Below are 24,483 nucleotides of genomic sequence, written 5' to 3'. Positions count from 1 at the left end.
GTAAGGCTTGGGCTGCTTCATGTTTCTTCCGCATTTAAGCTGAACCACAGAAAGAGCCTCAAAATGGCTAGGGAAACCCAAATAGGTCATTTCATGAGACCATCAGGCTTAGCAGGTGACTTGATGATGCAAGTTCCACTGCAAGTAAAATCCCAGTCTGTGTGCCATTAACAGTACCATCAGATTATATTTCCAGCATCTCTTGCCTCTTCATGGAAGGACCTCTATGGATGACAGAATTGTTCATCAAAGGCAGGCAAAACATGCCCGAACAACTCTCTTTCCTTATTTCCTGTGTGTGACTTAACGTGGATATCATCTGAGTAGGTTACAGTCAAAGACCAGCAAAAAACAAACACACAATGCCGCCCTACAACAGGCGGAATTTAAAATTTCAACATTAAAATACATTCAACATTAAAATGCAACATTAAAATACAATAAAATACCCATCATAGTATTACGAACAAGTAAGAGGGAGTAGCAATTAAAATTTCCTCTCATTATTAATAATGTCCATCCGGATTTTGAAAGCAGCAGCCAAAAAACTTGCAGTTGGTCTTAAAAGCTGAGAATTAGCATCATCTGGGTATGGAAAACCTCACTTCTTGATGAGTATGCTGTTAAGCATGTATGAAGTTTCACGAACACCTTCAGGGCTAAAGAGAAATCGAACTGCTATAATGCTCTTGTCCTTCCCCACTGAATAAACACAGCCAGCCCACAAATATATGGTATTCTTTGCTGTGTAGTCACCACATGCTACAGGAAAGGCATTCTGAACATGCTTGGGAGGAAATAATCTCACAGTGGAACAAATTCAGAGTAGCATCAGATTGGATCTATATTTTTTTTTTCTGAAAAACTAGGCATCCTCCACTCTGTCTAATTCCTGTTTACAGTAATCTATAAGGTGGACCAACAACTTAAAGGAACAACAAAGCCAATGCTGTTTGATGCATGGACTAGTTTACTTCTACAAAAATCAAGTGACAGATTTTAGATTATTAAAACTTCATATTGAAAAGGGAGTGTAGACTGGCTGGGATTAGAACAAGGGATTTGGGTTCATATATTTGTTCAGCTACAAAGCTTACAGGATGATCTTGGCCCTGGTCAAGAACATTCAGCTTAAACCTCAGATGACCGTGGCAAAAATTAAAGATTGAGCCATTCAGATCACCCTGAATACCATAGAGGAAGCCTAGGTTATAGCGACTCAAGTACCTGATTTTTTTTTTTGTTTAAACTACCAATGCCCCTCACTGGGTGATTCAGGTTATGAAGATATTTCTTTAACATACGCATGTATATCTTTCACAAAGATCCTGAGTTCTGGTATTGATCCTGTTACTTCAAGAAAGCAATTCTAATCATGGCTATTAAGCCACTTCAGGATTAAAACCTGCATTCACTCGAACTCTATTCAAAGTACCACTGAATGTCTATGGAACATCTTGCCTTAAGGCACAGCTAACACTGGACTGTGGACATGAACCTCTGACATCCTATTTGTGTAAATGCAATAAATGCTATCCCTTTGGTAACACAGAAACTGCAAGGCACTTCTTAGAGACAGTATCCTGCACTCAGAATCTTGTGGTCACCTTGGTACAAATTTCTGCCTTTCTCAGGGTCAGCCTAAGCATTTGAGTAGTGCTGCTTTGCTTCATGAAGGAGGAAAAGAGTACAGTCAGGTCTCATTATCTGCTAGGGTTAGGTTCCTAGAAATCCTCCTGGATAGCAAATTCACAGATAATGAACCACTGATCAATGGGGTTAAGTACAAGTACAATGGGGTTAAGTACCATGGGGGGAAGGGGTACCTTTCCTTCCATAAGAAGAATCCAGCTGAGACCCTCAGGAAGCCAGCAAAGTGCAGCAGGAAGTGCCAAAATATCTCTGAATGCTGCAGGCACCTTCCACAGGCTGCAGGGACTTTCAGAATGGCACCCACAACCAGCACAGACCTCTTTAAAATGACTAGTGGAAGCTTCCGCCAGCCATTTTAAAGGGGTCAGATTGGCCATTCTGAAGATCCCTGCAGCCTCCAGAAGATCTCTACATTAGCAGATAATGAGAAAAGGTACAGATAAGATAGCAATTCTGCCCCTCACAGATAAGTGAATTTGCAGATAGCAAATTTGCATATAAAGAAAACTGACTTTAGTTAACAGCTCTATGGTCAGTTTTCATACAATGGAAAATACCTCATCTCCCTTGTTTACACACAGAGCAATGGGAAAAACAGAACATTTGAGACACACATCATGCTACAGAAATGGCCTGCTTATATCCAGCATGTTTCTGAAAGACAGTGGGAGTCTGCCATTAAGTCATAACCAGTTTCTCAAACTCGGCTGTCAGTTCTTTTGAGAAGAAGTACTAGAAAGGTGGGTATCTTTTCTGCTCCTAGCCAGTCTGGTCATAAGGTCTTAATCGTAGTTTCCAACATCCTGTCAATCATTCAAAAACTACAAGTGTAGTTCTTATTGAGGAAGTGTTAATCTGCATTCACTTACCAAACATCCATACATCACTGGCTGAGGTAAAACGTCGGAAGTTGATGGACTCTGGTGCCATCCATTTGATGGGCAATTTTCCTTTGGAAGCTGTAGAGTACAACAAAGACAGGCCACAGTCATACAGCAAAGCTGCTGATAATGCCCCTCTAGCTGTAGGTTTAATGGGCTTCTGGTATAAGCCCCTATCATATTCTACCTTACTGCAGAATCTGCTAACAGTTGATCTCTCTGCTACACACACACATGCCTGCTTGTTCCAAGTTTGCATCCTTCTCATTCTCACCACCACAGGCATGGAGCCTGGGTTCCTGCTGCTAAATACGTACCACAGAAAATACATCATTTGGCTCTCCATCCAATTATTGTGAGAAATCGGCTAAGCGAGGCTAAGAAAAGTCGGATTTTTGAAGAAGGAAGAGACTGGTGATGGAGATTCCAAGTAATTTCCAAAATTCTCTTCCAGGTGATTAATCTGTCACCCTGAAAACTCATACTTATGCAACTATGAACATTAACAAAGCTCCATGCCACTGGATAAAATTTAATTATTCTTACACCAATCTGGAGCACAACAATCTTCCCCTCCCCCTTCCTCCAACAGCACTGGAGGATGAAGGCGGGCAATGCTTCTGCAACTACAAATCGCTCCCCTCTGCCTATTTAGTGCTTACAAAGTACCAGGTATTCAGGGACAGGTTATCTGGAGCTGCAGCAAACTCCCCCCCCCCCCAAACCAGGTCTGCTGCCATCCTCATGGTGTGTGCATGTACACTCCCTCAAAAACTTCTATCTCCTCACTGCATTCCAACTTTGCACGGATTTTAAACTCCAAGTTGGCAGAGTTAAAATTGAATGAAAATGCATCCTTTAAACTTTAAAACACCATATGAGCACGGAGCAAGGGAAGAGGGAAGCTAAGTGTTCCTTTCTTATGTGGCATTTGAAGTTTAAAGGTAAGAGTTTTCTTTAAACTTCAAACCATCTGTTTGAATTATTTGATTCTTAAACCCATTTAGCAAGCAGGGAGCAGACCAATGTGTTAAGTCCACTGCTCCTCCCATTACCTGCCCTGATGCAAGCTGCATCAGTTCACCTCATGGCTGGGCCAGCCATGAGCCAACCCACAAAATGAAAAAGCACCATAATTTGGCCCAGTTTCTGAAACCCTTTCCATTACTGTTGTGAAATGGAAACAGGCTATGTCATTTTGTTTTAACAATTGTGTCAGGTGCGCCTCTATTGTCATCCATTAAAGCAGTGTTTCTATATTACAATGCAGTTCCTAAGACTATCTGAAACAGACTGAATTAGGAAATAGTACAGAATGGAAAGAACTTTAAAAAAAAAAACTTGTTCTGTACACATAGTCAAGTAAAAATACAACAGCAGCCCCGCCACACCAGACCACTTCTAGGCAAGCATTCTTTTCTAAACGATGACTGGCTGAAACCTTCTGAGGACCGTACAAGCAGGGCATGAAGCAACAGTCTTCTCTGTTTTGTCCCCACAATATGGTATCCATAAGTATACTGTCAGCAAACAAGGAGGTTTCATTCGTCTATAATGACTAACAGCTATTGGAGATGAATGTTTGTCAAAAAGAAAAGAAAAACCACCAGCAAAGCAATTTATTTTAAAGAATATGGTATGCTTTCCTGACTTTCAATGATATTTTTCCTCAATCAGTTAATATAGTACAACTGCTTTGTTCTTTTTAACTTCAAATACACAGCATAAAAGGTGCCCCATTTCTGACCTGCAGAAACACTCTTGAACAATCCACCTCCTTACCTTTATAATATGTACTATCTTCCATATACCGGGACAAACCAAAGTCTCCTAATTTCACACAGTCTGTAGAGGACACCAGTACATTTCTAGCAGCAATATCCCTGCCAAAGGAAATAGTAGTTATTCTGTTTTTTAGATTCAGACTGTCAACGCCTGTCACAAAACAAACTGAAACTTACAACCAAGAGTGAGGTGCAAAGCTCCTTTGTGTAGTGGCCTAGAGCTGACAATGGTGCTTTGTCAACTGGAATATTCGACCCTAGCCCTTTGTCGTGCCAAACAAAAAGGAAGGGTTATAGCAAAGGCCTGATTCGGTGTGAACTGATATTCTTATGATATATATTCATATTCTATTTAGGGCTTGCAACTCTGGAAGATTGGCTTGGAATGGTTTGGAATCCATGCTGATCTCAAAGTGACAGGAAAAAAATCTTGGAGATTTTTTAACAGAGGCTGTTTGTCTTAATGACATTATATCATGTTGGCAAAAAAATTTCTCCATTTACTAAAGAGAGCCCACTGTGGAGTGATTTAAATATAAAGTGAACCCATTTCACTTTACAATGTATTTAAAGTGTGTTACCACTGTGTTGTCTTGTATCTTTAAAACACAATTGTTAGTTATTTACTAAGTTATTTACTGCACATTTAATGCAACTTCCCCTGCCCCATAAAGTGAAAAGATCACTTTTCTATTTGAAATGGAACCTCTTATACTTGCTTTGACATGCATTTTTTTGCTATTCACTTAAGAAATTCACCCTCATGTTTTGAAGATTAACAGATGGTTTTTAATTCACATCATTCAGTCACAAGAGGAATTATCTGACTCATTTTGGGCAAATATTTAAAAGCATTAAAAGAAAAAATCCAGCAGGTGTCACCCTACGCCAGAACTCTCATGTGTAGCTGGATTCTCAACAAATAAATAATCCTCTGAAAGGGAGTTATAAATCAAATGCATAGGAAAGTGACTTTTGAAATTTCCAGGTACTAATCTGAATGTGGCACATAGTTATTATTCCAGTAAATTGTGTCAAAATAAGTTAGGTAAGTAATGAAAACAGTTCCCGATAACCAAACATGTTCCCTACCTAGTAAATCCAAATGTTCAACATGGCTGTCAAACCAGACAATCATCCATACACCTTTCTGAATCTAATAAAAGGTTTCAAGTTGATATTGTCTTACCTATGTACAAATCGTTTGCTCTCTAAATATGCAAGTGCTGTGCTAAGTTGATTAGCATATAGTATCAAAGATGCTAGATCCAAGCTGTATTTTCTTACTTGCAAAAATGACCTCAGCTTCATGGACAAAAAGAGAGGGAAAGAAAGTCAGATCAAGCAAATATACACCTAATGATAGAGAACATTCAAGATCAGGATGCTTATAGGTGGGGAACCTTCAAACAAATTTTGCCTGAGCTTCTTTCACTCAACGTATTCCCATATTCTCTCTCCAACCCTCAGTGCTGCAATATCATCTCCATCATGCCTTATCCTGAGCTCACAGGACACACTACTTGCTCCTGTGATACTTAATGGTACCCAGATACCTTTGCTTGCCTCTTTATAGCACTGAGACCCCTTCCCCACATCGCATCAAGCAATAGAGACACATACAATAAAGCCGCCTTGGGTGCCCTTTGGGGAGAAAGGCGAAATATAAATCGAATAAATAAATAAAATAAAAAATACACCAAGGTGGCCACTGGAAGAAGCAGCACCCTGGGTACCCAATTCTGCAAATAACTGCAATTCTTTGCCTCAGGAAGTTGCATAAGAGACCAGCAAAACTGTAGCAGTATCCAGCTGAAGCACTACAAATGACTCACCCCTACCCTTTCTACTTGTCAGCTAGAAGGCATTTGGGCACACTGTAATCACTTTAGTAATTTTCTTTTTTAAAACCAGCTATAAAAGTTGATACATTTTGAGGGGAAAAAATGTCCTTTTCCAGAGAGCTGTTAGGGATAGCATTAAGGGGATAATCATAGTCTTTCATTTCAATCTGTAGCAGCGAAGCAGCAGGAGGACACTGACATGAATAATCCGTTCTATGTAACACTGACCCTAGTCCAATTCTCCATTCTATTTTATAACCTGGTTTAAGTAAGCCTGTTAGGAATGGATCCCTCAGAAGAGCAATATGGCTCTGCAACTGATACACACATTTGGTACAACAACAACTTTACATTTACCATCAGTTTCAGCTCTTTTTTCAAGTGCCCCTTTAAGAGCTATGACTCAAGACAGCACTGGGACAATATCTTATATCCAGTGGAGTTATTCCAGTGCTGAATTTGAATTTGTGCATATGCAGCTGCAGCGTTCTGATGACTCTGCCTTGGAGTGCAATACTCAAGCAGCGTACATGGCTAGAAAAACAAGCTCAGTCCTTCCAAGTCTCTTTGAAACCATCTAAATAAAACAGCTGTAAGGCTCAGACAGACAAGAGCTTATGAATTCTTCCTACCTCTCCTAGCGTACAGAGCTCCATAATGATCCACACAGGGTTTTCGGTGATAACGCCAATCAACTTGACAATGTGGGGATGATCAAACTGGCGCATTGTTACTAGAATGGAGAAAGTAAGCTTTTTTCGTTAAACAGAAACACAGTGTGACCTGGACTATGAGGGGCTGGTGGCTGAATGGCCTCACCGAGCAGGAAGGAGTTGAGCTACAAACTCTGGATGAAGTACTGAGAGCAGACAATAAGCAACTTCATAGAATAGAGCTTCCATGCAAAGAGCCCTTGTAGCTACCACATAGAGATTCTTCCAAGTAGCAAGTCATTCTGCACATTCCAGCTCACTATTTGACCAGTAGTTCCTGATCTCACTTTGCTAAACAGATTATTATTAACAGTATATATAAATACTGTTAATAAATACTGTTAATAAATAATCTGTTTAGCAAAGTGAGAGTCTGGCTGCCATATGGAACAACCACTACATGGTAGCATCCTCTGCCAGGCAGTAATATATAGCAAAGATGAAACTTTCCCAATGGTGAAGGCATCATAAACATTGCTTGGTCCTCCAGGAATTCCTTCCTCTCTTTCCTTGTCATTACTGATCATGATCAGCTTTAAGTCAAATACTTCAAATTTTACATTTCATTTCAACATCTACTGTACAAAAATTAAAGATTAAAAAAATTAAATTAAAGATTAAATTAAAAATTAAAGATTAAAGATTCTTTAAAAAAATTAAAGAATATGTCAGTTGAATGTTGCAAAAGAGAGTGATCCTGAGTCCTGTTGCTACTAGAACAAAAAACTATCAGTAATCAGAACCTTTATTGGCATAATATATACATATACGAACAAACCTAAAGAATAATTCCCTGATGTACCACCCATTTCTCTAATGCTATTAACTGAGCTGTGGTGTTTCCAGAGATGTTTTAGAAAAGTACCCTTTGTCTCAATTATACAAAGGTCCTCAGAAGACAATAGGTGTTTCAATTGAGTCTCGTCCGAACAATCTGCCCATTTGTTCAAATAAGAAGCTAAATATTTCTCGTGGGCCATTAGATAGAGTATACAATGCAAAATTATGTGGATGAAAGATTCAGTCCTTCCCGGCTCACATCTACAGCACCTTACATTATATGGGGTCTTACTGAATCTTCCATACAGCATAGCTGAGGAAAATACAATGCACCTGGCCAAGAAGGCCCTGCACTCATAAGGGCACTTTAACAGAGTGAGGTACTGTTGTATGTGACCAGCTGTGGTAAAGATCTGATGGCTCAACGGGGAGTGTAATTTGCTCACAGCACTATATAAATTCTATGCTTGAATGTCAAGAAATCTCTTTTTGTTTAGTTGGAAAGCTGCTGTAGTGGGCAACAAACCCAACACCTCCAAGCTAATACTAATTTATCTGATTTTGTGAAAGACTGCCTTAGAGCCTACTAGGGCTAGCAAGTCTTTTAGGAGTCTGTATAGGAGACTGTTCTGATTTAAGCTGTAATATACTCTGAGCCAGAATGTTCAGGCTCTTAACCAGGACCTTGTCTCAATTAATAGCTGCCCTGTCTATAGGCATAGGAAAACATATGTAACACATTTTGGCAATCCCAAGATTTTCCTTAATAAAGCAGCCTGGATTTGTTCCAAAGAATGGTTCAATGCCTTAATCCAAATTGGGTTGCCATACAAGATCAGGGGAGCAACTTTAGCATTGAATACTTTCACTTTCAGGGATGCAGGAACAATGGCACCCCCTCTGGTAAAATGGTAGTGTACAATATTCTGTGTCATCACACCTTCGAGATTGCTGATTGTTTTACAGTGTCTGATTCAGGCAAGGTTGTACAAGAAGTAAATGCATAGGTACTTTCATTGCTTCACTTGCTCAATTTGCTTTTCCTTGAAGGACCATGAATATTGCCTCCAGGTGTTACTAAAAATCATAATTTTGGATTTATTGAAATTGAGAGAGAGCTTATTCAGGGAGAGATATTCTATGCATTTGGCGACCAAATGCTTCAGACCTAGGCGTGACTGAGATAGAATAATTGCATCAGCATACAGCAATAAAGGGACCCCACGCGTTCCCAGCTGGGGCAGGGTAAAAACGATCAAATCTTTGCAGAGTACATGAATAGAAGCCCTTGATAGGGATAGTTAGGATCTAACAGATCTAGTTAGATCTAACAGGATCTAACTAACAGATAGGGATAGTTAGGATCTTAGTTGGCAACCTTCAGTCTCGAAAGACTATGGTATCGCGCTCTGAAAGGTGGTTCCGGAAAAGCGTCTAGTGTGGCTGAAAAGGCCGATTCGGGAGTGACAATCCCTTCCACACTGGGAGCAACTGCATAGCAAGCCTGTCTCCCTGGCTATGGGCCTTCCTTCTTTGCCTCTTAGCCTCAGACTGTTGGCCAAGTGTCTCTTCAAACTGGGAAAGGCCATGTTGCACAGCCTGCCTCCAAGCGGGCCGCTCAGAGGCCAGGGTTTCCCACTTTTTGAGGTCCACTCCTAAGGCCTTCAGATCCCTCTTGCACATGTCCTTGTATCGCAGCTGTGGTCTACCTGTAGGGCGCTTTCCTTGCATGAGTTCTCCATAGAGGAGATCCTTTGGGATCCAGCCATCATCCATTCTCACGACATGACCGAGCCAACGCAGGCGTCTCTGTTTCAGTAGTGCAGACATGCTAGGGATTCCAGCACGTTCCAGGACTGTGTTGTTTGGAACTTTGTCCTGCCAGGTGATGCCGAGAATGCGCCGGAGGCAGCGCATGTGGAAAGCGTTCAGTTTCCTCTCCTGTTGTGAGTGAAGAGTCCATGACTCGCTGCAGTACAGAAGTGTACTCAGGACGCAAGCTCTGTAGATCTGGATCTTGGTATGTTCTGTCAGCTTCTTGTTGGACCAGACTCTCTTTGTGAGTCTGGAAAACGTGGTAGCTGCTTTACCGATGCATTTGTTTAGCTCGGTATCGAGAGAAAGAGTGTCGGAGATCGTTGAGCCAAGGTACACAAAGTCAAGGTAATAATCGAATCTAAGGTAGCTAATATTCTTTGATATTTCTTTATAATATGTATTATAATTATATCCACAATTTAGAAACTTCTTTCCTTTCCCACCACATAGACCAGCCTTTCTAACATTAAGGATATAAGTTTTAGGTATAAAATTCATTATATAGTCACGTTGCAACTTATGTGAGGGTCACTGTTTAAACTTTGGTTTCTCCCTCTTTTTGTTGTTGTTATTGATGCCACCCAAGTGATTATGCTTGAACTTATGCAAGGATAGCCTGTGTTAAAAGTGATCTGACTGTATATGAGAGATCAGTCCTTTTGGAGAAGGGAACATCATTATTAACATTTCAAAGCCCATCAAAAATACTCCAATCTTTAATGTTCTCCCTCATGAACTGTTCTCCCTCATGAACTGTTTCAAGTTACTGTTCTGTAGTTTTACTTTCTTGTAAACATTTAATTTCTGTCATTATGCTAATCTTTTCCAATAAAAAAATTATTTGACAAACACCATGAACATTATCTGTAGAGGTTCACGGTACCTCTACAGTACCAAGGTTAGTAAGGGAGGAGAGAAATGAAGGAGCAAGCACAAGCCCAAGAAATGTCCCTGATTTCTTAAACATTCTAAAGAGCTCAAATATGTTGCATCTGTGTGACTGTGTCAAATCTATGTCAATCTGTGTCAAAGATTCAATCCTGCCTGGCTCACATCTACAGCACCTCACGTTATATGGGGTCCAGGTCTAAGCGTTAAGGCTGCAATCCAACTTACCTGGAAGTAAGTTCTACTGAAATAAACTGGACTTACATTTGAGTAGACATACCCTGAGTAGTCATACAGTAATGGATTATGGTTCAAACTAGACTCAACCAAGTACAACATGTCAGGTTGCCTACAAGTTGCAAAACAGGAAAAAACCTCTGTGCAAAGGGTAATGCAGTCCATTAAAAAAAAACTCTCACTATGTACTTAAAATGTTTATGAATAATTCAGCCAAGTGTTTCTTAAAATAGAAACAAGAAAAATAGCTCATGAGCCAGAGAGATGCATGCTGCTGTGACTGTGAAAGGAGACAGCACTGACATGCATAAGGCATCCACAAGAAAATCTCATTTAGTGCTTCAGTTTGTATCAGATCTCATTTGTTGTTGGCAACCTTCAGTCTCGGAAGACTATGGTATCGCGCTCTGAATGGTGGTTCTGGAACAGCGTCTAGTGTGGCTGAAAAGGCCCATTCGGGAGTGATAATCCCTTCCACACTGGGAGCAAGTATAGCGTGTCCCTAGTCTGCCTCCCTAGCTATGGGCCTTCCTTCTTTGCCTCTTTGCCTCAGTCTGTTGGCAAAGTGTCTCTTCAAACTGGGAAAGGCCATGCTGCATAGCCTGCCTCCAAGCAGAACACTCAGAGGTCAAGGTTTCCCATCTGTTGAGGTTCATTCCTAAGGCTTTCAGATCCCTCTTGGAGATATCCTTGTATCACAGCTGTGGTCTACCCATAGGGCGCTTTCCCTGCACGAGTTCTCCATAGAGGAGATACTTTGGGATCCGACCATCGCCCATTCTCATGACATGACAAAGCCAACGCAGGCGTCTCTGTTTCAGCACTGTATACATGCTGGGGATTCCAGCTCGTTCCAGGACCGTGTTGTTCGGAACTTTGTCCTGCCAGGTAATACCGAGGATGCGTCAGAGGCAGCGCATTTGGAAAGCGTTCAGGTTCTTCTACTGTAAAAAGAGTCCAAGACTCGCTGCCGTACAAAAGTGTACTCAAGACGTAAGCTCTGTAGACCTGAATCTTGGTATAGTCTGTCAGCTTCCTGTTGGACCAGACTCTTTGTGAGTCTGGAAAATGTGGTAGCTGCTTTACCGATGCATTTGTTTAGCTCGGTATCCAGAGAAAGAGTGTCGGAGATAGTTGAGCGAAGGTACACAAAGTCACCTCCAACCTCCAGCTCATGCACAGAGATTGCAATGCAGGGAGGTGAGTCCACATCCTGAACCATGACCTGTGTTTACTTCAGGCTGATTGTCATTTGATCTCTATCCAGATCTCATTTGTTATGAGCATAATTACCCTATTATCTGTCTCAGCAGTGCAACAGCTTGCAACCTTGAATGTAATAAGGTGCACATCTATTTACTCATGCTGTGAAAAAGATATTCTCTAAGCTGAGCCAGGAACATCAGCCTTTTATCTCTCAGCACATGCAGGGAAGCATTCCTAAAACATATATTAAAGTAACAGTTTTATCTTGGCTGCTCGTGCTTTCTTGTAGTTGCTAAAATGACGTGCATTATTCCTCAATTTAAACCATTTATTGCAACTCTGGATTTATGAGTCAAATCCTTCTATAGTTCTACAATTTGAAGAGTAGTTAGAGAATGCTTTAGAGGAGACCAAATTCTTGTCAAGGGTTATTCTTATCAAAACACTGCAGTGTTTCCACAACCAAAACAATCATCACAAAAGTATCAAACACTTCATCACTAATCAAATGGGTGAGCCTGGTGCAAACACACTGTAACATGCTGCAAGATGAATACAAACAAGTTTACAAGTGGGAAACATGGGGAAGTTTGTTCACATTCAGAAGTGCTATAATACAGATTATTGTAGTCTTTTTCTTTTATCTATTCACTTTTGTTAGTGACTTGTTCTGATGCTGTGCATATTTATTCCAGAGTGTATAATCTGCTTTTCAACTCAACAAATTCTCATCAATATGAGAGAAACAGAAAATAGATTCAATTATCCAAGGGAAAAAAATTTCCAAGGGAAAAAAAAGAGGAAAAAACATTCTCCAACAGCATGGAGAATAATACAAATGAATTAAAGTCTATTGCATTTGGAGGTTCAAAGTCTACTTAACCCATTTTTGCCTGGCCCATAGGTGTACACATTTGGTCCCTGTTGCATATATGTAACATTGGACAGAAATGGCTTAAACAGAGAAACCGTAATAGTTCCATCTAAAAGGGTCAAGAGATACATCTCAAGAGATTACCAACGCCATAAATGTGGGGAGGCAAGAGAGAATGCAAAGGGCAAGGAAGGGGGGAACGGCTGGGGAGAAGACAGAGACAAGGGAGGGTGAGTGAATTATATGGCCTGGGAGGGGTCAAGATTGACAGCACTGGCATATGCCCTATCCTACATCCTTCCTGGGCCTGATCTGTTGACATAACGCAACGTGGACTTGTGCCAGCGATTTTGCTGAGGCAGGCCCAAGTAGCTCCATTGCAGCTACTAGGATTTACCTTGGGGCTGGGGGACAAATGTCCCCTTACCCCGCAGAGTCCTCCAGCAACTGAAAGTTCCTCATAAGATGCAGGGTTGCCTGCACTGACGCTGCTGCATTGCTGTGCACGGGATTGGGCTGTTCCATTTACTACTGGAGAAAAGTTACATAACTTTGAAAACTGCCAGGATTCATTCATTTTTGATACAGTGCAGGGTATCTACATGGCAGTTAACCAGTTCAGGAGAATTCCCCATCTCAAAAGTAGTTAACTCATCAGCTTGATGTTTCAGCTTCACTATTGCAGTACTTATGCCTGAGATGCACTTAGATTAAGGCAGACGTGTAACAATTTGACAAGTAAAAAAATCACTTAAAATTGAAATGCTGCAATAAAATTACCATTTCTAAAAGTAAAACTCACTTATTTCTTCTGGTTGGAATATCTGGAATGTTAATTGCTATACCTTACATTTAATTGCTATATCTTTTATTCCAGAACATAAAATGTTTCTTGGGAATTAAGAGAAATTTATTTTTCTCACTGAAATTCAAAAGAATTGAAGTTAGGGCTGGCATGACTCTCCCATTTGTAAGCACTATATACTGATAATATTATTTTCCCCCTTGAACTGGAAACCATTTTCAGCTTCAAAATAGCACCATATTTCTCTTAATTTTTTCTCCTTCATCCCCTCCCCAAGCTTGGGATCATTAGCATACTCAGAACTGCCTCATATACTATCCACATCTAAGCTGCCTAAAAGAACGGTCACGTGGTTGGGATCTATGTAGTAAATGTAACATAGCTAAAGAAGATTATCACATGGATCAACTCTATTGCATGGTCTTTCTCTGCACCATCTGCCATGGTCATTCTGGGTGGCACTGACATGGGGACTCTCTGCCTGGCAGAGCTGAGCTTTATGGCAAGATGCCTACAATACACTCTCTTTTTTTAACCAGGAGAATTACAGCATTCTGATGCAACAGTGCATTAGAGTTCTGTTTAATGTTTCTATTCACATCTGAGGGGAGGGGCCAGAGCTCAGTGGTGGAGCATCTGCACTTCGTGAAAGAGATGCCTGGTTTATACTCCAGCATCTCCAAGTACGGTAGAGAAAAATTACTACCTGAAACCCTGCAGAGACACTGCCACTCAGCACCAACACTGTTAGATTGACCAAATGTCTGACTCAGTAAGGCAGCTTCCTACCAGTAGCAGCCACTAGAATTTTTAAAGGTCTTTATGATGCTATTCTGACAAGACTGGTGCAACAAAGTGACTAGGGCACTGGGCTATGATCAGGACTTCCCCTGTACACAGATCATCTCTGCCACAGACTCACAGCCTTCATCAGTAAAATGTGAACAACTTACAGAGATGTTGTGAGGATAAAGGAAAAGTACTTTACAAGTGCTATAACAATGATGCTCTAGTGCAGGGGTGACCAAACTTGCTTAATGTAAGAGCCGCATAAAATAAACATCAGATGTTTCTACAGCCACAAGAGATGTTTGAGAGCCGCAATATTTAAACACCATTTAAACTCTTAAATATATTTATTCACCATGAACATTAACATTATGTTTTAACCCAGTAGATTCTCAGTAATTTTTTTATAAAGCTTTAACATTTCTTATTTACCTTTTATAATAATTGTGATACAAAAAGGAGCTCAACCAACATATTTCTGAGAGCTGTACTTTATATGTTAGAGAGCCACATGTGGCTCATGAGCTGTGGTTTGGTCACCCCTGCTTTAGTGAGACTATTTGTATGAAGCATGGAGAATGACAAATTTTAGAATTACTCAAAACATAAAAACCACAATTCAAATAAAGCACTACGTGATGAAGAGATTAAATATAAAGTAAAGGTAGGACAGATCATGAGATTCAAAATTATGCACTTTTTTCTCATGCCCACATGTCTTTTAGAATTCAGTATTTATACCTGCTATGCTTTCAGCACTACTTGTACAACAACCAGAAGCGAAAAAACCTCTATAAATGACTAACAGAATCTCAGTATTCTAATTTTGTGCTCCTCAGGCTGTTAAAGTTGCCCATCCCAAGCTTATTGAAACAATCAAGAGGAAGACATTTTATGACTTACAGGCTTCTTGTAAGAATTTCTCTCTCACACTGTCTGAGGTGCAGTTTTTGCACGTTTTGATTGCAACTGCCATTTCTGGATTTTCCTGTAAGACAGAAAACCCCATACTATGGAAATGAAGACTGACCCTTGTGCAGCTCTTAGGAACTACAACAGACACATTTTACAAACATGTTAAAAAATTATAAATTAATTCATATTAATTAGTAACATTGTTAACAAGAGTTACAACTAAACCATCTTAAATGGCTTATTTAAATATAATTTGCAAGAAAACATTGGCAAGCAGCTTCCCACACTGTATATAACTACACATTTTAAAAAACACAAGGATGCTGCTGTAAACAGGATCCCTGTGTCTCAATCTCCCCATGCCCTGCTACTTGCATACATTTTCAAATGTGAGAGCACACCAAGTAGACAGATGAAGATCTGGGAAAAAAAACAGAAACAGAACATTCTGGAAAAGAGGTCCTTTCCTCTTTTAGCCCCAAACATGCCTATGAAGCAACTTGAAATGTTTTAAACCTAAGATAAAATGTTTCTCTTTTAAGAATGATGGATAAAATACTTTTAAAAGCAGGATTTGTAAATAAATATTGGTAAATCACAGTGCTGAAAATCCGTTAGATAATAATAATAATAATAATAATAATAATAATAATAATAATAATAATAATAATAAAACTTTATTTTTATCCCGCCCTTCTCCCAAAAAGGGACCCAGGGCGGCTAACAACATATAAAACAAATTAAAAATTTGTTTTATAAAATTAAAAAAAAAATTTAAAAAGATCCACAATTCAAAGCAGCAACAGATTGAACTGTATGCTTCTGCTCCTGCACTAGACTGTGAGACAACCCATTTTTACAATCTGCCCCAATTTTATTTCTATATTTGTACAGAAGCACAATCAAAATAGGTCAAGATGAAGAGAAGAGAATACTTAGACTTTTAAAGACAAATTCAATATCTATGTTATGGGCCATGCTGAACCTATTTCTCAATTTTCTTTTTCCCATTCCCCAGGGATAATACTGTACAACTACAATTCTAAGGAGAATGCATAGTTAGACAAATAATACATTGCTTACATGCAACACTGTCATTTAAAGGAAGCCAGAAGAACAAATCCCTTATCTTCTATTTAATCTCTATTTAAAATCAAAGAGAACTGTAACAGAACACAATGGTGTTCCATGACAAAACATTTTGGAGACATGCCCCATGCTAACAAAAAAGGCAATTTTTACACCTGACTGATTTTCTGCCTGACCTGTGATGTTAATCTGGTCCATTAGTCTTGGGATACATGGGCGGAGGGGAGGCAGAACTATAGGCATACCCCCTTATCCATGGGGGTTCCTTTCTGGGACTCCCCACAGATATGGGCGAATGCCCACCCCCACAGTCTAGGGGCCACCACCCCCTCCAGAGGCAAAGGGAACTCTGGCTACCCTTACCTCTAGAAGGGATGTCCGTCCCTGGCCTTTGCCAGGCTCAGACTGAGCTTTAGAACTCAAAAAACATGAATTCCCATTTTCACAGAAAAACTGGAAGTGACCTTTTAAATACCTTATAAGGCACTAAAACGTAGCTTCTGGTTTCATGGAGAAACCGGAAATCATGTAATAAATGATGTCTCGTCTTTGGTTAAGTTAAGCAAGCAGATACACATATGTGCTTGGTTTCTTCATGTGGTGTTGAAGGCTAGAAGTTATTTCCATAAACATGATTTTTATTTTCCTATAAAGGGAGCACAATGCAAGTTAACTTGCTAAAATATAGGAATATATATGTGTACAAGTGAATTTGCTCTAATTTATTTATATTTTCTGAATGACATTAAAGAATTTGCTGATAACCCATCTGTGTCATATCACTCGTTGGCTGGAAATAAATTTCACCTTATGTTCAGGAGAACATGGAATTACAATGGTGGGGAGGTACACACCATTTTTGTTTAGGGCTTATGTCTTAATCTCTGAACAAGGAACTGTATGAAAAAGCATGACAACATTAAGAATACCTACCGGGGTCACATAAACTCCTTGATGAACATCCCCAAACTGCCCTTCACCAATGCAGCGTCCCAGTTCAATCCGCTCTCTCTGAATCTCATAATCCCTGGCTGTTGGAATACAAATCAATTTAATCTCCATCTGCTAATGACAAGCCTTTTATTGAAATAATCTGCAAGATGCAAAAAATGTTCAAGAGTAACTCCCACAAAATATCTGGCATATGAAAAACAGGTTAGAATTTGCTCCGCGCAGTTTATACAAATACCAACTGCACAGTGGAATCCTCTTAAACAACTGTTTGAATAAAACTCCTGAAAAAAGATGCTGTGAAATCCAGGTATACTGAATTAGTTCCAATGTGTTTAGTTATATTAATGCAATAAATATAAGTAAAATGTCATAACTGATTATGATCTACAAGACCATATGAAAAGAAATGCAAATAGCCCAGATAATGTGTTAGCCTCTGCAAACTGTATGCTTAAGAGTTCTCCACTATATGGTATTTTAATTGGGGGGGGGGGGGAGAGGGTTCAGCCAAGAGTATTTTTAAAGAGGCACATGGAAGGCAGGGAAAAAGAACCAGATGTTCATAAAATGAAAACCAACAATCAAGTAATATTTTCAGTTGATATTAGACACAACTGACATAATAAGATTGTGCACTGTTTTAGCGGAGCGCAAATTCCTAAGAAAAGCAGCGTTTTATAATGTGCCCATTCACTCATTTCCACCTGAATGGTTTATTTTACTGCTTTTGTTTCTATCACTCACAGAGAAGACAAATTTACTGGGAAATAAGCTGTACTTCTTCCTTCCACTGGTATGAGTCTCAAAAACCTACCCACAACTAGGTTAAGTGTCATGCCAGAACATGGCATTGACATTATTTCAAAGAAGAGAGAATGGCTGACTCTACAGAAATAGCTTAGTGTGCCCTATAACATTTTCATTTAAATTGTGAATTTTCCTCTTTAAAATCCCAAAGCTATCAATTGGCTTAACTGGACACAATTAAGCCAAATAACATTAATAGAGAGTCAACAGTGGTTTTTGGTAAAGAAACAACACATCATTCCAAAGTTGCAAGCACAGAGATTATTAAAGGATCTCCTGTTACCTTCATCTATTCCATAGCTTTCTGCAGTGCAATTAAAAGAAAAATCAAACACTTGCTTAGAAATAGCTCCTTAAAATTTGTAATACATTTGGAAAAATATTTCTGGTATTAAAAAGGCCCACAGACAGTGAACATTTGAAGCTTTCTCATAGTATAAAGTTGTACTCCTACCACCAGCTTCACAACACATTTGCATAGGCAAAACACCCACTGGCGTCATCATTTCCAAGCAAAGTCCTTATTTGCTTAACACAACATGCTTTAGGATAGACCTGCTAGTTATACATTATGCATATACCAAAGGCTACCCCTATAAACAATTGCCCTCTCTTTATCTGTGACCAGGATCTAAACAACATTCAATGAAAACCATGCCTCTAAAGGGACTTTAGAAATGATTCTCGTAAAAGCTAAGTTGCATGGATGAGGATCTCAAAAACAAAGTGTGTGATGTGGAAGTGTGCACCTGCAGCTCCTTAAAAGTAAAAAAAATCACTAGGTGTGAACAGGCTCACCTCAAGTAGCTCTTTGGAACTTTTTGTAATTTCACATTAGAGTTGTCAGCGCTGACTGATTTCTGAAGATGTTTCCCTCAATATGGCATAATGTTATTAAGCCAAGGAAGGCCTGTTCAAATCTTCAGGATAGTATTCCAGAGTCACCTGGATATCGATACAGATTCCTGAAGACTCTAAGTCAATCTTGGATATGTGGCAACCCTGTTTCACAATCAGGCTAAAATAAACTTGGTGAATATCCTTCACAGTTTGGTAAACTAGTGATAATGTGCCTGTATTATGCAAGACAAAACGGCATATGGCTAATTTAAAACTGACTTTTTCAAACAACTCTTGTTTTTCAGGGTCTGCTGCATGTTTAGTCTCTCCTCCGCCCCATAGGAAAAGAAAGGGGGGAAGAGGCAAAAGAGTGTGTGGCCCTGGTGTGTCAATGCCAGTCCAGAAGTCAAACCAGTGCTATAATAGTCAGCTTAATTTAGAACTACAAAATGTAATGCAATCTGATTGCCTAGTAGTTAATGACACTTCAGACCTGCAGTTTTCAAATTCTCCAGGAGTTTGAAACCCGCAGAAAGTCCTTGCAGGGCGGGGGGGGGGAAGACAGGGGGGTGAGGGGAAGGCAGCGACATGATCCCCAGGATCGTGCCACTTAGGGGGGCTGCAGGGACTGCACTCACCAGTCCCTGCAGCAGCCTTCCCTGGGTGTAGGGAGCCCTGCGCAAGCCTCTTTTTGTGGAAGCCAGTTTTGTGGAAGTGGAGCACAATCGCTCCACTTTCACTTCTGCTGACCTGGCAAGTCCTGCAGAGGCTCACACAGGGCTCTCCACACCTCTGCGAGGCTGCAGGAGGCTGTGGTGAGTACAGCCAAGCCCCTCCAGCCCCCTGAGCGTCGCGATCCTGGGGAGAGAGGCCAGGGCCCTGAGGCTGGGGTGTCACAACGCCCCAGTCTGAAAACCTCTGCTTTAGACTAAAGATGATAGAATCAAATTTTTGACTAATTCCAATAAAATTCCAAATTACTTAGGGCCCACAACATTTCTTCTAACCAGATATAATTTTTACCAATTTTAACTACGCAGGTAATTAACCTCAGAATTTTGGTTGCCTTTGGTTGCTTGTGTTAAATGCATGTTATTCTCAAATGTAATAAACAAATGATCCATCATATGAAACCATTTACAATCAGCTCCACTGAAGCCAACAAGCCCAAACTGGCATAATTGCAAACATTCCTTATAGGGCTTTTGAAAAGAAAAAAAAAAAACTTTAGCTTATAAATTCAGAAAAAGGAAAAACTTCACAGTTAACTACTTACTTGAGGGCATGGTATACGTATCTTCTTCATCTATAATCTCTGCATAGTCATCTGTTTCTGAAAGGAAGAAATTAGAGAGTTAGAAAGTAACAAATTGCCATTTGAGGAACACCTCCCCACACACACACTTTCTCCCCTGAAACAAAAAGCCTTAACCCTTCCACCTCAACACAAATCTGCTTTGGCCATAACTAAAGTCTCACCATGCACGAGTTATTCATGGAAGAGACGATGACCTCATTGCCTACTACACTACACTACACAGACTTGTTTTTTCAGAGATTACAGAGATGAACTGAATGCATCTTTTATCAAACAGTAGACAGTTCCCCTTATTTTGATCTATTAGTCAAAACATGAATAACTCCTGTCCGTATCATCAATAGAAATTTCCAGTCACGAAACCTACTAAAAACCAATGAACAGGAAAGTAGTGCTATCAAAGGGGTCTCTTTTTTAAGAAGCAGAAAAAAGGAAGGACTTTGCAGGTTTTCTGTACAATGAAAGCAACAGAACTGAACATGTACACCAAAAAAAGCCAGTAATATATTTTTGTACTAGAGTCCTAAAGGTAGAGTTATTTTGTCCTGTTCCTTCTTTATTTCATCTGCTTATTTCAACCTGCTGGTCCCTTCTTTCCCTAACTTGTTCTTGGTTTTCTACAAAATTGTTTCATTTTTCCAAATGTTTCTTCTCTATCGCCATGACTGACTCTTCTTTGCCCCTTATTCCATACAGCAGGCTTTGTCTCTACTTTTTTTTTTGCTCTATGCTTAGAATCTTCTCATTTATTCTCATGGCTTCAGCTTCTTCCACTACATTGATTAATCTCAAATCTGTTTTTCTACTGACTCTTCACATTCCATACCATCTCTATTTGCCAAATCAACATTTTTTCCTGAATATTCCACTTATTTGAAACTGAAAATGGGGAATATTGGAGCAGCTTTGCCCACCCAACTCCCACTCTTCTAACATGAGTGGGGGAGTCCAGTTTCCCTCTGTGGCCCATTGGTGGGTCATAACCCAATTTTTGATATGTTGTGAAAGTGACAGGGTAGATTAGGTTATGTGCATCATGAGTTAAACAACCTGCTACTTGGGGGAAGCACTGCTGCCCAATCACCATTTAGCCACAGAGGCTTGAGTGGCTGGTAAAGTGAAATGTTTTTTAGGTGTATCCCAATGCTAAAAAGTTTGGGAACCACTGCCCTAGTATAACATTGACTCATTTTCCCAGTCACTTCCTCACTCAAGATCCAGTTGTACTGGGCATAACTATTTTTAGAAGCACATCTCCACATACTATACTAGCAAAAGTGGCCCCACAGCAGTCTCTTCACATACTTTTTAGCAAGATAGATAAAATCATGTGGGGGGGGGGACTAAGCCCCAAATGAGATATCATAGCTAAACCCCAAATACTCTGCAAATATAACTATACGTTGGGCATTTGAAGGATAATAAACAAGCCTGCAGAATCCAAACCAAGTATCCAAGGAAAGAAAACATTTGATTAATCTAGTCTCTCCTAGCACCCAGAAGTAAGTCCTAATGTGTTCAATGGAACTTATTTCCAGGAAAGCGTGTACAGGATTTCAGCCTTAATCTTCCCTCAGATTGCCTCAGGGAACCCAAGGAATTCCACTAGAAAAGAAACATTTTGTTTTCTATGATATTGGTGTAACGGAGATAAGTAATTTTAGTCCCATAGAAAAATATTTTGGAAGATTTTAACTCGACAGTCTAAGTAACTGCAAAGCTGAGGCAGTGGTCCAGAGGATCAGACAGCAGGGTCCCAGTTCCAGCAAAAGCATGTCTTTAAACATGCCCCCTCAAGCCCAGAAACACAGTCATTTACTAGCTGTTGTTATAGATTTACTCACTGAAAAACAGTCCCTACTTCTGTTTGAGTGTTAATCTTTAGCTACAGCAGAGCAAGTGGTACGTAAAGCATTAACTGAAAGGTTAGGCAGAGAAATATTTTAGGCGAGCATTCAAGTTTTGAAAGAAAAAAATGAGATTGTTTATCCTTACAGGGTCAAGTTAGATGGGCAACTGTGTGCCTAGTTTCACCTCACCTCACATAAAGAGTCTAACTTCATCGCACCCCTACCCTACCCCACATAACTGTGGCATGACAGAGTGGTGGTGATATGGTATTGTGACATCAAGGGAAGAAATTAGTTAAACTAGACATTATAGGGGACAGAGAGGACAAAGATACATGGCGCTATTTTCAACAGCAGCCACTCACTTAAGACATCTGCTTGGTCCCCTATTACAGCTAAAGAATATTCTGTTTTCTACAGAAGCATAATACTGCAGAGTAGCCAGAAATCTGAAATGTAATGAGCCTTATGCACATTTTGCAACACTCAAAAACAACTTTAGTAGCAGATAAGCACAAGAGCCACAAACAGCATGTTAGTGGCACACACACTGAAAAAAAATAACCACATATTACCGTCCCCACTAATTTCATCTGTAGATCCATGTGGCATGCAAAGAGAGAGAAAAACAGCAGGGAAACAGAAGGGAAGGGGGAGGGACAGAGAAGGAAAGAGAAAGAAATGGGAAGATAAAGTATTAAAATCACAGATTTTGCAAAATCGTCTTCAGTCTTCTTACACACATCAGTTGAGAGAAACCTGATAAGGAGGAGGAAATTAAAAGTGTTTGTTGCTATCCTGAAATCTAGCTCCTCACAGGATATGACAAAATGCAAGCAAACGTTAGAATGCCGATACAAAATTTCAGTGAAGTTTGAAACGAAACGAAACCAGTGCTGTATGGTTTGCAGCACAAGTGACCACCGGAGTTCATGACACAACAGCATACATCCAAATAAAAAAGGATGAATTAAGCTTACATGCAAATAGTCCTGATGCTTTGCACCAACAGCTTGTCCTTTGATCCAGACATTCCAGTTTACTTTTTTTTTTTAATATTAGTATAACTTGGTCCACTAGAAACAAAATCTGAGGTCATACAAAGCTGGGATTTAAAGAAACTAATATAGTCTGTGGCCTGGATTTTAGCACACCAACTTTACTAACATAATTTTAGATAGCCACATCAAGAGATGTGTTCAAACATCATTAGGGCATATTAGAAATATGCCCAAAATTCACTTCTCATGAAGAAGGTCCTGTTTGTTGAGGTCAAGTATACAGGGCTTGGGTACACATCAGTTTCTCTCACCCATAGGGTTACAGCTGTTCTTCTCAAACCCCCCCCCCCCACTAGACTTAGAAGCAATTCATGCAAGTAAGAGAATCTCTCAGATGGCATTACAGTCTTCCCATCCATACCTAAATAAAGATAGAGAATACCTATTCCATAGGAAATGCTGTAGAAAAGTAATGCCTACACAAGCCCTTAGACCTGTACTAAGCAGCCAGCACTGTTGCGATTACTTACTAATTAAGTGACTTCAATACAGTACATTTTTTTCTAGCTGCTACTCTATTACATTGCACAGCATGCTGTATCAGGGGTCCAAGAATGTGTTGGCCCAGGTGAGCCACTAAAATAAGGAACGGGATATTCTCCACTGAAATTATTCAATTGAGTCGCCTCTACAGAACATCAGTACAAATGCTCTTGACTTCCAACAGTTGGAAATATTTCACATGATATTCTCTAGAACTGATTGTTAAGAGTGCATGGGTCCAAAATTCTTGGAACTCTGTTTACAATTTTACTCCAGCCTCAGGTGAACAAAACTACAACGGGATTAGTATTGTTCAGCTTTTGGTTAATCAGGCAGCCTAAATAAGGAGCAATGCAATACCCTTCGGTGATGGCTCGTGTGAACAGAAGACGAAAGGGAGAAAGTGCCTGGATTTCTTTACTTTATGTTGACAGTGACTGACTCCTTTACCAAGAGGCAAGAAGAAGAGAGAGAACAACAAAATAAATACAGAAGCAAAGCAAATTATCTAAAATAAGATAACCTTGTGAGCACATGCGCCAGGATTTAATACAGGAAAGCCCAAGGTTTACCATTACAGTCTGATACTTTCAAGGACTATTTTACGTTGATAAATCTGCATATCATTTTTCTACATGTGGTATTAAAAATATGTGCATATTTCTATTTTTGAATTTTGAAAAGGCATTTACTAAAAAGCATCTGCTAAAAACTCATCATCTTTCTGTTCTTATTCACAATACAAAACATAATAAGTTACACTAGTGTTTATCAGTTTAATGAACAGGTAATTCCTGGGTAAGTGTGGGTAGGATTGCAGCCTAGGATTGTTAAAAATTTTCCTGCTTGAGTATGTCACTTCCGGTCATGACATCACTTCCGGTGGGTCCTAAC

At 39.8% G+C, this 24,483-nt stretch overlaps 1 protein-coding gene across 12 annotated transcripts in view; it reads right to left on the bottom strand.

Annotated features, from left to right (window-relative positions):
* The window catches only part of PTK2 (protein tyrosine kinase 2), a 253,954-nt gene that overhangs the window by 45,160 nt on the left and 184,311 nt on the right, over positions 1-24,483 (bottom strand). For 3 of the 12 annotated variants that reach the window (XM_066623720.1, XM_066623721.1, XM_066623722.1), the window contains 10 exons: positions 23,950-24,033; positions 22,621-22,638; positions 20,154-20,210; positions 18,321-18,341; positions 17,210-17,307; positions 15,176-15,260; positions 6,795-6,895; positions 5,508-5,623; positions 4,317-4,417; positions 2,523-2,612 (listed from right to left, as the gene is read on the bottom strand). In XM_066623720.1, the coding sequence (XP_066479817.1) occupies positions 2,523-2,612; positions 4,317-4,417; positions 5,508-5,623; positions 6,795-6,895; positions 15,176-15,260; positions 17,210-17,307; positions 18,321-18,341; positions 20,154-20,210; positions 22,621-22,638; positions 23,950-24,033 (771 nt within the window). The remainder of the gene's footprint in view (positions 1-2,522; positions 2,613-4,316; positions 4,418-5,507; positions 5,624-6,794; positions 6,896-15,175; positions 15,261-17,209; positions 17,308-18,320; positions 18,342-20,153; positions 20,211-22,620; positions 22,639-23,949; positions 24,034-24,483) is intronic. The other 9 variants (XM_066623723.1, XM_066623729.1, XM_066623724.1 and 6 more) reach the window with 5 other exon arrangements.

The sequence above is a fragment of the Tiliqua scincoides genome, chromosome 4 (assembly GCF_035046505.1).
Source record: "Tiliqua scincoides isolate rTilSci1 chromosome 4, rTilSci1.hap2, whole genome shotgun sequence".
NCBI classification, from domain to species: domain Eukaryota; kingdom Metazoa; phylum Chordata; class Lepidosauria; order Squamata; family Scincidae; genus Tiliqua; species Tiliqua scincoides.
This window is presented reverse-complemented; position numbering and strand designations above follow the sequence as displayed.